Source organism: Sorex fumeus, unplaced genomic scaffold (assembly GCF_029834395.1).
Source record: "Sorex fumeus unplaced genomic scaffold, SorFum_2.1 ptg000019l, whole genome shotgun sequence".
NCBI lineage: Eukaryota > Metazoa > Chordata > Mammalia > Eulipotyphla > Soricidae > Sorex > Sorex fumeus.
In genome coordinates this window covers 14,199,505-14,215,032 of record NW_026606076.1, presented here as the reverse complement: position 1 = coordinate 14,215,032, position 15,528 = coordinate 14,199,505, and the positions used below count along the sequence as shown (strand labels likewise).

The 15,528-nt window shown below is 40.9% G+C and overlaps 1 protein-coding gene across 1 annotated transcript; it reads right to left on the bottom strand.

Annotated features, from left to right (window-relative positions):
• Positions 1–2,858: 2,858 nt before the first annotated feature.
• On the bottom strand, positions 2,859–14,762 carry LOC130021973 (olfactory receptor-like protein OLF4). The gene is made up of 3 exons (XM_056112705.1): positions 14,266–14,762; positions 10,179–10,189; positions 2,859–3,784 (listed from the first exon to the last, which is right to left on the bottom strand). The coding sequence occupies exons 1-3, from the start codon at positions 14,760–14,762 to the stop codon at positions 2,859–2,861; spliced, it is 1,434 nt and encodes a 477-aa protein (XP_055968680.1).
• Positions 14,763–15,528: the final 766 nt, after the last annotated feature.

Sequence of the window (15,528 nt, the reverse complement as noted above, 5' to 3'; positions counted from 1 at the left end):
CAGGTTGGTCCCATCAACGGCCAAGATGCAGAGACTATAAAACCCAGCTCCTGGAGGAGAACAGTGCAGAGTCTCCTGCCCCCGCACCTGGCTATCCTCACCGGGGGCCCCTTGGAGGGGGGAGGGTTTAGTTTCTCTCCCCCCTCCTACCCCGAGCAGAGTCTCAGCAGCTGAGGACCTCCGGAGCCAGTCACAGCCATGCTGAGACCACACTCCACACGTCCGGATGGGCCTCATGCATGAAAGAAGTGGCAGAGGAACCCAGGCATGTGGGTCCCGGGGCTGAGGTCTCCAAGCCTACTTGGATTGGGACTGGGTCTTCTCCAACCAGACCCCCCATCTTCCAGTAGGTAGGCATCACACCCACCAGCTGCCGCCAGCACCAGATTGGTTCCAACAACGGCCAAGATGCAGAGACTATAAAACCCAGCTCCCGGAAGACATCTTATTATCTTATTTTTCCTTTGGAGAACCTGGCAGGCCACCAAAAGTATCCTGCCCGCACGGCAGAGTCTGGCAAACTTCCCGTGTCATACTCAATATGCCAAATACCAGTAACAATGATGGGTCTCATTCTCCTAATCCTGAAAGAGCATTGAAATGGCTCAACGAACAACAGGATGATCGTGATCGTGATCGTGAATGATTAAAAAAGTAGCACTGTAGCACTGTCCTCCTCTTATACATTGATTTGCTCGAGCAGGCACCAGTAGCATCTCCATTGTGAGACTTGTTGTTACTGTTTTTGGCATATTGAATACACCAGTCTCTACCGTGGAGTGGGATACTCTCAGTTGCTTGCAAGGCACTTTGAGATGGATGGAGGAATCGAACCCCGGTCGGCCGCATGCAAGGCAAATGCTCTATTTGCTGCTATTAAGAAAGTAAAAGATCAAATGTGAAATCACACTAAAATATGATAAGAGCCTTAAGGAAATCCATTCCTCAATAAGCAAACCAGTCAATAGAGACATCTCCTATCTTTCTGGGCTCGGCAGAATCGGACCGCAGGTCAGTGCTCCTGGCTTTATTCTTTCTTCCAAGCTTGTAGCTTGTTGTTGAACTCACCTGGATGAAGTGAGTTCATTCAGTTCCTTGCATTAGACTCTCTGGGATGGCCAAGAATCACCAGGTGTGACTCCAACACTCCCTGAGAAATCCTGAGGAATTTGCCCCAAAATTACTAGGCTCTCTCTCCAGGTAAGAAGAGTATTGAAAAGGCCATGCATGGCTGTGTAGAAAATTCGACCCTGATTCACATGACTGATCAAGCTCTACGAGTCTTTTTTGAGCCCAAGGCTGGAAAGATCCTGAGCAAAACATAATCCTATAATTTATGATGCTGTTATTGTTCATTCACAGTCCACGAATGAACGTGAAAAAATACAGAAGGTGGGAGATAGTGCCATTAGAGCAACAATTTACAAAGAGCTGAAAGTTGGCAAGCAGAATGGGACCTAAATTCAATAAAAAATATTAAAGGGCACAATCTGTGACTCTAAATTCATAATTTGATCAGTATATTGCAATAAATATTCCTCTTAAAGACATGTAATTTATGAGCACTTTTTTCAGGAACCAATTAAGCTTACAGGCAACAAACTGAAAGATAATAGTATTCTAATTTTAAAAAATACAGTAAAAGAATACAAAATACTTATTAAATAGTATCTCAAATGCTACCTTATCCTAAGAACGGTGAAGAAAATGATTCAGAGGATTTTGGACCGAACGGAGAAAAATAATGGCCTCAGATTTTCCTCTACTCTGAAATTATTTATATTTTCTCGATTGTCAAATGTTGTTTTTTAGCCATACACATACTGGAGAAGTGAAATCTCTGAATATATTTTAGTAAAATTAAATAAAGATTTTATTATGGTAAATGTCACATGTGAACTTTCTCTGGAACCAGTGTTATTTCTAGACATGAATAGGAAAACCTAAATAATAATAATTTTAAAAAATACGGTATTAAAACTTCAAAAGGCACTCTGTTAGACAGGAGAGAGGAAGAAAGTGTAATATGTTAGCACTCCTACATTAAAAAACTTACATCAATTAAAGACAGAAGTTGAGGTAAAAGAAATGGGAATGTCAGGAAATAGTAAAAGAATAAGTTTGCATTTCTGCAGCGGATCAAATGCCCTGTGGCCTTTTGTCCTACAATCACAAAATAAAAAGGGGGTACGCTCTCTCTCCACATGTGTGTGGTGATTAGGCCATCTCCCTGAATAGCTGACAGTGATGGATGACATGGATAAAAGGAGGATAAAACGGGGGCCAGGCTGGTTGATGATCAGTTGCTGTTTGTTCCATTCTCCCCCATGCACCTGTTTCCTTCTCACTAAGCTTCCCATTCCATGCTAGTCTCTCTGTGCTCCCATCTCACAGCATCCAAGCCTTGGGCTAGCAACCACACAGGTGAGGCAGCACAATCAGCTTATGCAAAGGCCCTTCCTTCCGGGGAAGCTCTTCCAAAGATCTCCTGCAGCCTGGAGATCGGCTCAAGGGCCAAATAAATCTAAATAAAATCTAGGAGTGTGTTTCTCCTTTCCTTAGTCCAACAACCATAAACTATGCAAAGAACTTAAAGAAAGGAGAAAAACAACATATCAGAGATTTCTGAGGAATTTGACTTTACAAGTCAAAGGTACTGCTTAGGGGAAATGAGTGATTAACAAACAGGAAAAGAAAGGAGAGCACCAAGAAGTTTAAGATGAATACCAAGGAAATGGGAGTGCTTCAGGAGTATTGCGATGGGTGTTACTCAATAAACCTAAACTCCTGGTGTCAGAGGAGAAAGCACAAACCAATGTTATCCTACAATGGATACTTTATCAGTTGTAACATTGCTTTCATTTTTCTATCTCCTTCACAAAAAATGTCCCCAAAGCCCCTTTGATGTCTTTATTCCTCAGACTGTAGATAAAGGGATTAAGCATTGGGGTGACCACTGTGTACATCACTGAGGCTGTTGAAGTTGACTGTGAGCTGTGGGTACCAGCAGAGCTCAGGTACACTCCTAGGCTTGTACAATAAAACAAGGAGACCACAGAGAGGTGAGACACACAGGTGGAAAATGCTTTAGACTTCCTCTGAGCTGACCTGATTCTAAGTATGGAAGAAATGATCTTAGAGTAAGAATAAAGAATCCCAGAAAATGACCCTACCCCCAGCAAGACGACTGAACTATACATCACGACATTCATAAGAAAGGCATCAGAACAGGCCATTTGGACCATGGTATTAAGTTCACAGAAAAAGTGAGCAATTGCCACATCAGTACAGAAGGACAGTTGCAACACCATTAGGCTTTCTACCGAGGAATGCAGGACACTTGTGAGCCAGGATGAAAGAAGCAACAATCCACAGAGCTGAGAGTTCATGATAACTGTGTAGTGCAAGGGGTGGCAGATGGCTACAAAACGGTCATAGGCCATCACAGTTAGGAGGAGTATGTCCAGCACAGCAAAGAGCATGACAAAGTACATCTGGGACATGCAGCCTTCATAGGTGATGACTTTGCTCCTTGTCTGTAGATTCACCAGCATATTGGGGACAGTGGTGGTGACAAAACCAATGTCTACCAAGGACAGGTTAGAGAGGAAGAAGTACATGGGTGTGTGGAGGTGGGAGTCGGAGCTGACAGCCAGGATGATGAGTAGATTTCCAAAGATAGTAAGAAGATACATGGAGAGGAAAATTCCAAAGATGAGGGGCTGCAGATTTTGTTCATGTGAAAATCCTAGTAGTATAAATTCTGCTATTTGTGAGTTGTTCTCTGACTTCATGTTGTCGAGATAACTGGAGAGGGAAAATAACAGGATAAAAATTATTCACATATACCTGCATTCTTTACCTATTTGAATTTCTTCAATTTATTGTCGCAAACATGAATTGACAGTTTTTGATGGGTGGGTCCTTTTCTTCTGAGGAGAGCCCCCAAGTCACTCCCACTATGAATATTTTTCCCCAAGCATTCATTTTTTTTAATAAGTAATGTTTTCTACAAAGTAAATTAGAAATTTCCCAAGCATGACAGAAAAGAAATGAAGTATTCCTTTGCTTAGGAAATTGCTAGTAACAGTACAGTGTCGGGAAGAACAAATATTCTTAAATAATTCAATGAAAGAGATAATATCTAGGTAGAAAATAAAAATGTTATGACATTTTTGAAGGATACAAGCCATTGGAAGAAAAGGGAAGCAAAATATGAGAGACTGAAGAACCTGTTCTATTGGCCAAGGGTGTTTAGGCAACAGCACACATAGATGATATTTAGCATGAAGTACGAGAGAGAGTGGGAGGGGCTGGGGTTTTGTTCTGGAAGGAGACAAAGGAAATGACCATTGCAAAGGGCCCATGAAAACTGCTCTTTCAGATGAAAAGTCACAGAATTGGAGCCTGCCTTTCATCCCAACTGAGGAAGATGAAGAAGGAAAAGAGATGCTTTGAGATGAAGAGTGATGTGTCTTTGACACTGTTCTGAAACCTCGTCCAATGGGACTTACCTTATTCCTTCTGGCCTCTCCTCCTTTATTAATCTCGTTGCAACATTGGTGATTTAAACAAATACTCTTTAGTACAGTCTGATGTAAGAATTGAAGAGTCACCTTGTATTTAAGTTACCCTTGGGTCTGAGGATCACTCACTTTCCAGGCAACACAAACAGAACCACACGGTGGGAATTTGTCCCCCTAACCATGAGCCCCAAGAATGGGAGAGGCCCCTAGGTAATATAGTTTAGGTAGGAAAGAACAATAGAGCACTAAAGACTAGAGTAGGGCAAGAACAATAGAGCAGGAAAGCTGGAGGACAGCACAGCGGTAGGGCGTTTACCTTGTGTGCGGCCTGGCCACCAGGCAGAGCTGGGTTCAATTCCTCCGCCCCTCTCAGAGAGCTCAGCAAGCTACCGAGAGTATCTCGCCCGCTCAGCAAAACCTGGCAAGCTCCCTGTGACGTATTTGATATGCCAAACACAGTGACAAGTCTCACAATGGGGACTTTACTAGGCCCGCTTGAGCAAATTGATCAACAACGGGAGGAAAGTGCTACAGTGCTAACCATGAGCCCCAAGGATGGGAGAGGCCCTTAGGTAAAATAGTTTAGATGGAAAAGAACAATAGAGCAGGAAAGACTAGAGTAGATAACAAATATCTGCTAGCTGCCAAATAATGCAACGGGTGAGTATAGAGTATAGACTGTTTAGAGTCTTTTAGGTGTAGGAATAACATGGGCAAGACTAGATTAGGAAATTATTGCAACTTTACGCTATACTTTTAAGGATACTTGCTGATTAGCTATGCGGAATACCCCAGTTTTTGATCTTCATGTAATTATTGTATTTTAATGTCACTGTCAACTTAAACAATGGCAGCCCCTGGTGGGTGAGCAGAGTAATATTGAATAAGTGGGCAGCCTGTGAGACCACTCATGCCCTTTGGATGATCCTAAGTTTGGAAAGTGCATTTATGTTTGTCTTTCTCCTCTCTGTCTGTATGTTTGTCTCATTCTCTGTGGCTAGCCTCACTGGCTGAGGCTCCAGGACCTGTTTGACAGGGTTCCCAAGACTGCACATGTACACATATGTCACACATGAACATGAACACATGCACACACACACAGACACACCCCACACATCCATACACACGCACACACACATCCCACACACTGACTCTTTGGGGTTTTTTTTTGGGGGGGGTCACACCCGACGATGCACAGAGGTTACTCCTGGCTTTTCACTCACTCAGGATGCTGGGAATCAAATCCCGGTTGGCCGCATGCAAGGCAAACGCCCCATCCATTGTGCTATCACTCCAGCCTGGTATCATGACTCTTGATTAATGTTATTTTTACATCTTTCTCACTCCAACCCATACCAATTACTCACTCGTTAGATAAAAACTAAGTTCCCACATCATATATCTTTCTCCAGTTTAGTATTGAAATGCCATTTTGTGATTTTGCTTTTTTTTACATTAATTTTGATTTTTTAATTTATCATTCTCTTGGATACAATGAGATAAAAGATTAGCATCATGTTTCTGTAGATGTTCTATTCACCACCCTCAAGTTCCTCTCCAGACAACCAATGAATGATGCCCCTCACCTCTTAGGAACATGCTTGGTTTTGATTTTGGGTTTTTTTGGGGGGGGGCAGGAATCACTCCTGGCATTGCACAGGGGTTACTCCTGGATCATTCATTCATGAATTACTCCTGGCAGTGTTCGGGGAACCATATATGATGCTGGTAATCGAACCTGGGTTGGTTGTGTGCAAGGCAAACTTCCTACCCACTGTGCTCCAGCCCCATTTTGGAACACCCTTGGCCTCCAATTGCTCTTTAAGAGCCAGAGAGATTCTCACAACCATTCTAACTACTTGATTATCTAGTAGTTATTGCGCTTTGTTGGGTCTGACTGTTTGTTTTGTTTTAATTATTAATATTACACACCTGAAGGATACCACTCATGTAAATTTTTATATCTAAAACCTCCCATAAGAGTATAAACATTGGTCTCCAGATAAGGATATCAGTATTTGCCATGTATTTAAGCAGACATTTCAAATTCTGTTTTAAAAAATGGCATGGAAATAGGTGGACAAATAAATTCAATGAGAAGGAGGTGTAAGGTCCCATGAGACCCAGAGGGAAATTCCAGAGCTAAACTCTGCTATTTAGTAACTCTTCCTTACCTGCCCCCTCCCTGGTAAAGCCTTGAGATATTAAATCCTGCCCCTTCCCTAGTAGAGCCCTGAGCTGTAAATTCTGCCTCCACTTAATTGAGATGTAAATTCTGCCCACACTGTTGACTCTTCTTTATCTGCCCCTCAGCTAGTAACTCTCCCCTCATCCCCCTCCCCTGGAATGCAGGTGTCCTGAGCTATAACTTATGGGAGCCGGGGGTAGACATAGAAGATAACAAGATGTCTGAGTTATGAGATACCCGCTAGCCACAATGCCCATGTAAAAATGCTGAACTTTGAATCTATGGGCTAAGAAGTGGTGTGCTTTTAAATGGACTGGTTAAAAAAGTATACGTTGTTACGAATCTATTGGCCATGAAATGTGTGGGCTCTGCTGTAATGGCCAGTGAAGACCTATATAAGATCTCCTTTGAAGAAGCTTGGGGTCTTGCCTGACCGCTTGACCCTGGCTAGCCAGCTCAATAAACTACCTGCTTGCTGATTGCATTCCTGCGTGGTCCTTGCTTGCAGTCAGAGATCCAGAGTTGTGCCCTAACAGAGGAAGCAGAGTTTCAATGAGCTCTGTCAGTATTCTAGCGAATATGAGAAAGAAAACTCAGCCTGGAGGAATTCCAAGCCTGAAAACAGTTCCTTGACACTCATCCAATGTAACCAAGGGGCAAAAGAAACTTTCTTAAAAGACAAAAGAAGTGATATGTTGTAGTGACCCATAAGATAAATTTGGACCACCCCAAATCCCCTCACCCCTCACCACCTGGTCCCCCCACTCCTCACCCACCAATAACTCCATCCTCACACCTCAGTCCCCCTCACCTCTCACCACCCCAGTTTCCCCCACCCCTCACCACCTCAGTGCTTCTTACCCTCCTCTCCCTTCATATATTGTACATCCATGTATAAAATGACTAATGGAATAAACCAACTCTTCACAAAGAGAAATATGCACAGTACATCAGGATAGCATGCTTATATAAAATATACATCTATACATATACAGACATTTTTATAAATATATATGTATAAGTATAAAACCAAACTCAGAATAATTTCATATTTTAAAAATATTTTGTGGTAAAAAAAACTTCCAAAAATAAACTGAGAAACTATGTGCTGAAAACATAGCTATATAGAGGCTCGAGTGATAAGACAGTAGGTAGGGCACTAGTCTTGCATGGGACCAACCCGGGGTTCAATCACTGGCACCCCATATTGTACTCTGAACCAGCCAGATCCAAGCCCTAAACCCAAATATATGAATATACATATATATGGTTATACATTATTCACTACATAAGTGTAATTAACTATAAAAATTAATGAAAGTCTGGAAACCTTTTTAAAGGGATGAATACTAGACAGCCAGGTCACAAATAGGCAAGACATGCTGGTCAGGAAATACACCGAGATTTTGAAATGGTTTCAGAAAAGAAGACCTTTTTTGCACTCACAGGTGTAGAGCTGTTGTTCAGATGAGATTCGCAATTTTGAATGTTATAAAAATGATAGGGGTTTTTGTGCTGGTGCGAGCCATAAGCAGAGAGAAAGAGAGAGAGAGAGAGAGAGAGAGAGAGAGAGAGAGAGAGAGAGAGAGAGAGAGAGAGAGAGAGAGAGATATCAGGATAGGCGAGTGGGGCTCAGCGCTGAGGACCCCAAGTCAGAAGTCTCAGCGCTGAGAACCCCAAGTCAAAAGAGAAAGAGAATTAGAGCCCCGTTTGCTGAGAGGGTCTCTCTTTCATTCTCTAGAGGTGTGCTACAATCTACATACATTCTTATGAAATCCCAGTGAAACAGGGATACAGAGGGAATAAGGAAAAGAAAAAACAATCAATGCGTCATTCTGACAGGGTACGGCCTTCAGGTACTCAAAAGGAAAACAATCAGTGTCAGTATCTTTTGCCCACATTAGCGTGGCATTGGTACCATTTTCCAGGCACTCCCATCAATCTGGTGGGTCCAGTGTGCTCCTATCAATCTGGTGGGCTGGTGGGCCCTTAACTTGGTTAATTGGGTCATAAAATGAATGCTTCTCCCTCCCTTCTCTTGTTTAACTTAGGGGGTCAGTTTCAGTTTCCCAAACACCATCACATTTTCTTAATTTTCATTACAGTTTCATAATCCTCATTACATACAGCTTCTTATTTGTCATTACAGGGTGATGTTGTTGATTTGGATGAGAACAAGGTGCTGAAAGACAATAAAGGGATAGGTATACTACACTTTCAGTCATAGTATTGCGAATCACAGTGCTCTAATGGAAAAGAGAAAAAGGGAAAATTACCTGTCAAAGAGGCAGGGCAAGGGGGCCAAAGGGAAACTGGTAACACCTGTGGAGGAAAAGGTCCGCTGGTGAAAGGGTTAGTGCTAGAACAATGTATGCCTGAGACTCAATCAGGAATAACTTGACAATTTGGTAATTCATGGAGACTAAAAACGTTTATTTATTTATTTTTGGGTTACACCCGACAATGCACAGGGGTTACTCCGGCTTACGCGCTCAGGAATTACTCCTGGTGGTACTTGGGGGATCATATGGAATGCTGGGAATTGAACCAGGGTCGGCCACATGCATGACAAATGCCCTACCCATTGTACTATCGCTCCAGCCCCAAGACTAAAAGAAAACGTTTTTTGGGGGGAGGTCACACCCGGCGATGCATAGGGGTTACTTCTGGCTCACACACTCAGGAATTACTCCTGGTGTTGCTCGGGGGACCATATGGGATGCTGGTAATAGAATCTGGGTCAGCCGCATGTAAGGCAAACACCCTACCCAATGTGCTATTGCTCCAGCCCTGAGACTAAAAAACTTTTAAAGAAATTTTTGATGGGTAGCAAAATTACTCCCTAATAGTAACTTTATTTTAAGGAACAAGTTTTAAGACACGAAGACTGTCATATAGTCTATCAGTAATGCTTTTCTTTACACTATGTTTCAGCCTTGGTGGACACTCTGAGTCTGTCCCTTCTCTTAGTGAGGTCTATCCTGTGCCTGGAAGGATGTTTTAAGAATCCCAGGCCACCACTTACTCCTGCTCCCTCTCAACAACTAAGAAATGTCACAAGGCAAAACTCATCTCTGGTGGATATAATTACTCCTGCTTATGACCACACTTGGAATCTGACAATCTCAACATAATGTCTAGCATTGATACAATAGCTTTTGGAGCCTGTGATCAATTCCTGGCATTATTTGGATCCCCTGAGAGCCACCAAGAGTGACTCGACCAGCCATGCCACCAGGAGTGAGAGCCACTGAGAACAGAGCTAAGAATTAGCCCTGAGCACTGCCATGTGTGGCCCCCAAACATCTATGCATATAATAACTTTAGACAGATAAAGTAAACAAAAGATAATGAACAGTGTAAGGAGCACAGGCAGACTGAAATATTATGCAAGCAAAAATATAACCATTAGGCATGGAAACAGAATGATCTCTTGCTTCTGCAGGTAACCACAGGTTAATGGCCTGGGCTACATCTTCATGAAAGGTGAACTCAGTTATTAGACTCACTTGGTTGGACGTGCCATGAGGAAGGGATCGCGTGGAAGTCTGAATTCCTACCCGCTGAAGCTGGAAGTTCTGATCTCGTGGAAGAGAGCAGGGAGAACCAAACTTGAGTTATCTCTAGCAAATATTACGCATCCAGACAAAAAGAAAGCAAAACCACGTCCCCCTACGGTAAGAGTACTTGGGCGTGGACATGAAGTGGAAGAGGCATTTATAATTCTCGCTCTATTCCTTAGGCACTTTTCCCCTGCTGCAACTTCAGTCTACAAACAAATGGTCCCTGTGCAAAAATCCCCTGGGTAAAAAGGATTCTTAGCTCCTGATCCCAAGAGCCAAGAATCCAGTTTGTTTTTTCACCATTCACTGTTTCATCAAACAGTACAGAGACACCTCAAACAATTGAGAATAGAAATAGTCTATTATCCCTGTATTCTCACCTGGGGATTGATCCCAAGAGCAAGAGTATTCTCATTCATAGAAACATCTGTTCTTCTTTGTGCTTTGATTTATTATTAACAAATAGCATCTATGGCATCGAGGTGAGGTATATGTGTATATCTAAATGTCAGAGTCAACAGCACTGTATGTAGGAGATCCTAACTACAGTATCTAAACGTAAAAATGTGCCTGTCCATGAGGCAAGCTGGATGGTAGGAAAAAACCTGGATGCATTGGTGGAGGGAAGTTTTCAGGGACTACTGTTGAAACATTAAATTTTTTTTATTTTATAAAGTTGTTCACTATATTTTATTACATTTAATACTCAAACACCAATGTCACCACCATTACACCTCTGTTGGGACATTTTACACCTAAAACTCTGTTATGAATAACATTGTAAGCACAGTGCCTTAATAAAAAATAAAAATGAAGTAATTTTTTGAAAATTGGAAATTTAAAAATTGTTTAATTTTAAAATTTTAAAATTTTTAATTAAATTAATTTTTTTAATTTTAAAAAAAGTTGGAAACAACCTAGGTGATAGAAGTGTGATAAAGTTGATTTTTCATCTAGACTCAGTGGAGATACTTCGACTATAGTATAAGATAATCTTGCTTAATTTCAACAGTGTGAATGAAACTAGAAAGTGTGGTTCACAGTGAATGGATCAGATGGTGAAACACAATGCCATTTGTATGTATCATTTTTCTCATGTATGTTAAGTATTCAAGAAAAAAATAAAAACTAAACAAACTCTTAGACAATGATAGTGGAATGTGGGTTGTCAATTTATTGAGTTCAGGCTATGGTTTATGGAATTATGTTGGGTATAGTGAAGGATGAAATATGTGGTTACAAGTGAATTCTGGCAATTGACATGGATACACATGTATATAGGGTAAAATATAAAATACATAAAGAAATAGAGTAATTGGTTCACAAAATGATTCATTGCAGAAGACCACTATAGCAATTGTAGTAGGTGTCATAGACATAATAAAGAGTTTAAGCATTTGCCAACCCTGGTTTGAATCCTAAAAATGTATATGGTGACCAAAACATTGTCAGAAATGATCAATGAGGGCCTGGAGCAATAGCACAGTGGGTAGGGTTTTTGCCTTGCACGTGGCCAACCCAGTTTTGATTTCCAGCATCCCATAAGGTCCCCTGAGCACCAACAGGGGTAATTCCTGAGTTTGGAGGCAGGAGTAACCCCTGTACATCACCGGGTGGAACCCAAAAAGCAAAATAAAAAGCTAAAGAAAAACAAAGAAATGTTTATTGAGCTCAGAGCCTGTAGTAAGCCCTGAGCACTGACAGGTATGTTCCCTACCCTACTTCCACAAAAATAATGAACAATAGAAGCATTATGGAGAGGTCCAGAACTAGAACTGTTTTATTGGGAGACAAGCAGAGCTCAGAATCCTTATCAGGAGTGATCTTTCAACACAGAGCCCTTGGTAAGCCCTGAGCACTGCTATGGATGCCCACTTGCAAACCAAACAAAAAAAAAGAGAATGAACAAAAGAAGCATTATGGAGATATTCAAAACTTAGTACCGTTTCACTCAGAGACAAGCAGAGCTCAGAATCCTACGCACATTTGCAAATTCGTGTGGTCACTAGGGTATTATACTTAAGAGCAAAGTCATTCTACAGTAAAAGTTAACTCATGCAATACTTGTGGTGAACAGAATGGAGACAAACTGAAGATTTGGCTTCCCCCTTAGGCTGGTTACCAGACATTTATATTCAGTTCAGACTATTCTTGTACAAAAATTCAAGCTCTTTAGTTATTTTTGACAAAAAATGCACGGAAAGATCTATATACTAAAATAGTAATAATGTTCACTTACTTCATTGGCTAATACAAGGTGCAGAGGGGGCTGTTAGTGTACTTAAAAGATAGCTGGAGTCCTAACTGAAATAGCACCGGATGTTTTCAAACTGAAAAATGAGATTAGACAATAACAAATACGAGGGGTCCATGTACTGCTTGTGTATAAACCCTCATTTGTATACTCCCCGTCCCTCTGAGTAACTGCACTACATAAACAAGACTTATTTTGCATGTTATACAAGATTAGGTTTGAAATTGTACTTCATCACATTTCAGATCTATTAGGTTCATAGTGTTTCTATCTACTTCTAAGAATTTATCTTTCAATAAAGACTCCTCTTGAAGACATGAAGTCCATGGTTGCTTTTGCAAGTAACTGAAACAGGTGAAACAGACAATTTGCTGAAAAAGACAAAATCCTACTGAGGATTCCAAAACCCGGAGACTATTTGAAAGGTCAGTTGAGATGGTATCATGCTTAGAATTCAATTTTAAAAGTGAAATTCATCTCAGGTTTTCTAATAGACATTAAAAACCTGATCATCCTCATGATATGTCCTCTAGTGAAGCCATACCACTTATAATAATTATTTTATTTTTATTCGGGGAAACACCTCACTATGTTCAAGGATTTTTCTTGGCTCTGCACTCAGGGATCACTCCTGGTGGGGCTTGGGGGACCATCTGGGGTCCCAGGGAATTGAGAACCTGGGGAAACTGTATGCAGAGCAAGTGCCCTACCACTGCACTATTATTTCATCCCTAATTAATTAGTTAAAAGGAAAAAATTTTGGTATTATGTCTTCTAAAAATATATATATTTTTAAGGGGCTGGAGTGATAGTAGGTAGGGTGTTTGTCTTGCACTGAGCTGACCTGGGTTAAATCCCTGGCATCCCAGATGGTCTCCCAAGCACTGTCACCAGTAATTCCTGAGTGCAGAGCCAGGAGTAATCCCTGTGCATCGCTGGGTATGACCTGAAAAGCAAATATATATATGAATATTTGCCTATATATATTCCTTAAAAAATTTTATGTTATCTTATTAGGTAACTAAGAGATTTTTAATGTCTAATCCTTGATTAGAAAAAAATAGACAATGGTAGCAAACAAGAGTGTAAAAAATGTTTGAAAAATAAAGAAAAAAAAAGAAAAAATGTTTGGACATAAAGGAAAGCAGAAAGCTTAACAAGTAGAATTACAGATCACCTGCAAATCCAGAAAACATAGCGAGCAAGTTCTGCTTCCCAAGGATGTTCAATGATCACTTTGTTCTCTTAATTTGACTTCAACAACTTTGGGCATTTCTTCAATCCTAGGTCAATTGTCCTATTAGAGTTCCCTTGAATAAGAGTGCCCTCAGAGCTCTCTTTATGTCATTGTTTCTCAGACTGTAGATGAAGGGGTTCAGCATGGGGGTGATCACAGAGTACATCATGGAGGCTATTGAGCTGGACTGTGAGCTGTGGGTAGCAGAAGAGCCAAGATACACGCCCAGACTAGTACAATAAAATAAGGAGACAACTGAAATGTGAGAGGCACAAGTGGAAAAGGCTTTATACTTCCCTTGAACTGATGAGATCCTACGTATGGACGAAACTATCTTGGAGTAAGAGTAGAGGATCCCTGCTAGAGGACCAAGACCAAGTGGAAAGGTAGAAAAATACATCACCACGTTATTAAGTAATGTGTCAGAACAGGCAACTTGAATCACCTGTTTGAGTTCACAGAAAAAGTTTGAGATTTCTACGTCTTTATAGAAGGACAATCGCAGTACCAGTAAGCTGTGTGATAACGAATTCAGGCTACTAAGGATCCAGGATCCCAGAAGCATCAGCCCACAGAGCCGGGGGTTCATGATGACAGTGTAGTGCAGGGGGTGGCAGATGGCCACAAAGCGGTCATAGGCCATCACGGTGAGAAGTAAATCATCTAACACTGCAAACACATTGACAAAATACATCTGTGTGATGCAGTCTTCATAGGTGATGGACTTTCTCTGAGTCTGTATATTCACCAGCATCTTGGGGACAGTGGTGGAGGTGAAGCAGATGTCCACAAAGGACAGGTTGGAGATAAAGAAGTACATGGGCGTATGGAGGTGGGAGTCTGAGATGACAGCCAGGATGATGAGCAGATTCCCAAAGACGGTCACCAGGTACATGGAGATAAAAATAACAAATATGATGAACTGTAGTTTGGGTTCCTCTGAAAATCCCAAAAGAATAAATTCTGAAATTTGTGAATCATTTTCTGGTTTCATATTACTCTAAGAAAGAAAGAAATAATATCATCATAAATCATAAAAGGCTACATTATTCACTTATTTGAAATGCAATGATAAGTATTGAATACAAGACATTAGTATTTTGTGTGAGGGTTAGTTTTGGGAACTTAGACCAAACCATGTTCAGGGGGATATTCCTGGCTCAGTGCTCAAGAATACCTTTGACAGTGTTTGTGGGTCCATATATAGTGCAGAACAGAATCTGGGTCCAACAGATGTAGGATAAGGGCCTCACCCCCTGCACTATCTCTCCAGCAGCTGGATTCTCTCTTTGATGAAATGAATCATAGCATCTGTAATATGGAAGTGTTTGCCTTTATTTTTAAAACGAAGTGCCACGAATCCTACATTATAATGGAGACTGCTTTGTGTACTTGATGAATATAAATTGATTATTTTTAAGTGAGTCTAGGGTGCTGGGTAATCCTTTAATTTCAGTAACAGAAAGGACACCAAGATAAAAAAAGTGTTATAATATCTTTGAGGGTGAGAGTTGGTATATATATATATATATATATATACATACATACATATATATACATACATATATATTTAAAAAAACAAGGATAAAAGATAATGGTGAAAATCTCGTTCAAGTGGGAGGCAGGTGTGTGCAGATAAACCTTAACTCAGGTAGCACTGTAACACTGTCCTTCTGTTATTCATCGATTTGCCTGAGCAGGCCCAGTAATGTCTCCATTGTGAGACTTGTTATTACTGTGTTTGGCATATCAAATACATT

Bases quoted from the DNA above. Each gene is read 5' to 3' on its own strand.
- LOC130021973 (XM_056112705.1), bottom strand. From the start codon at position 14,762: ATGAAACCAGAAAATGATTCACAAATTTCAGAATTTATTCTTTTGGGA.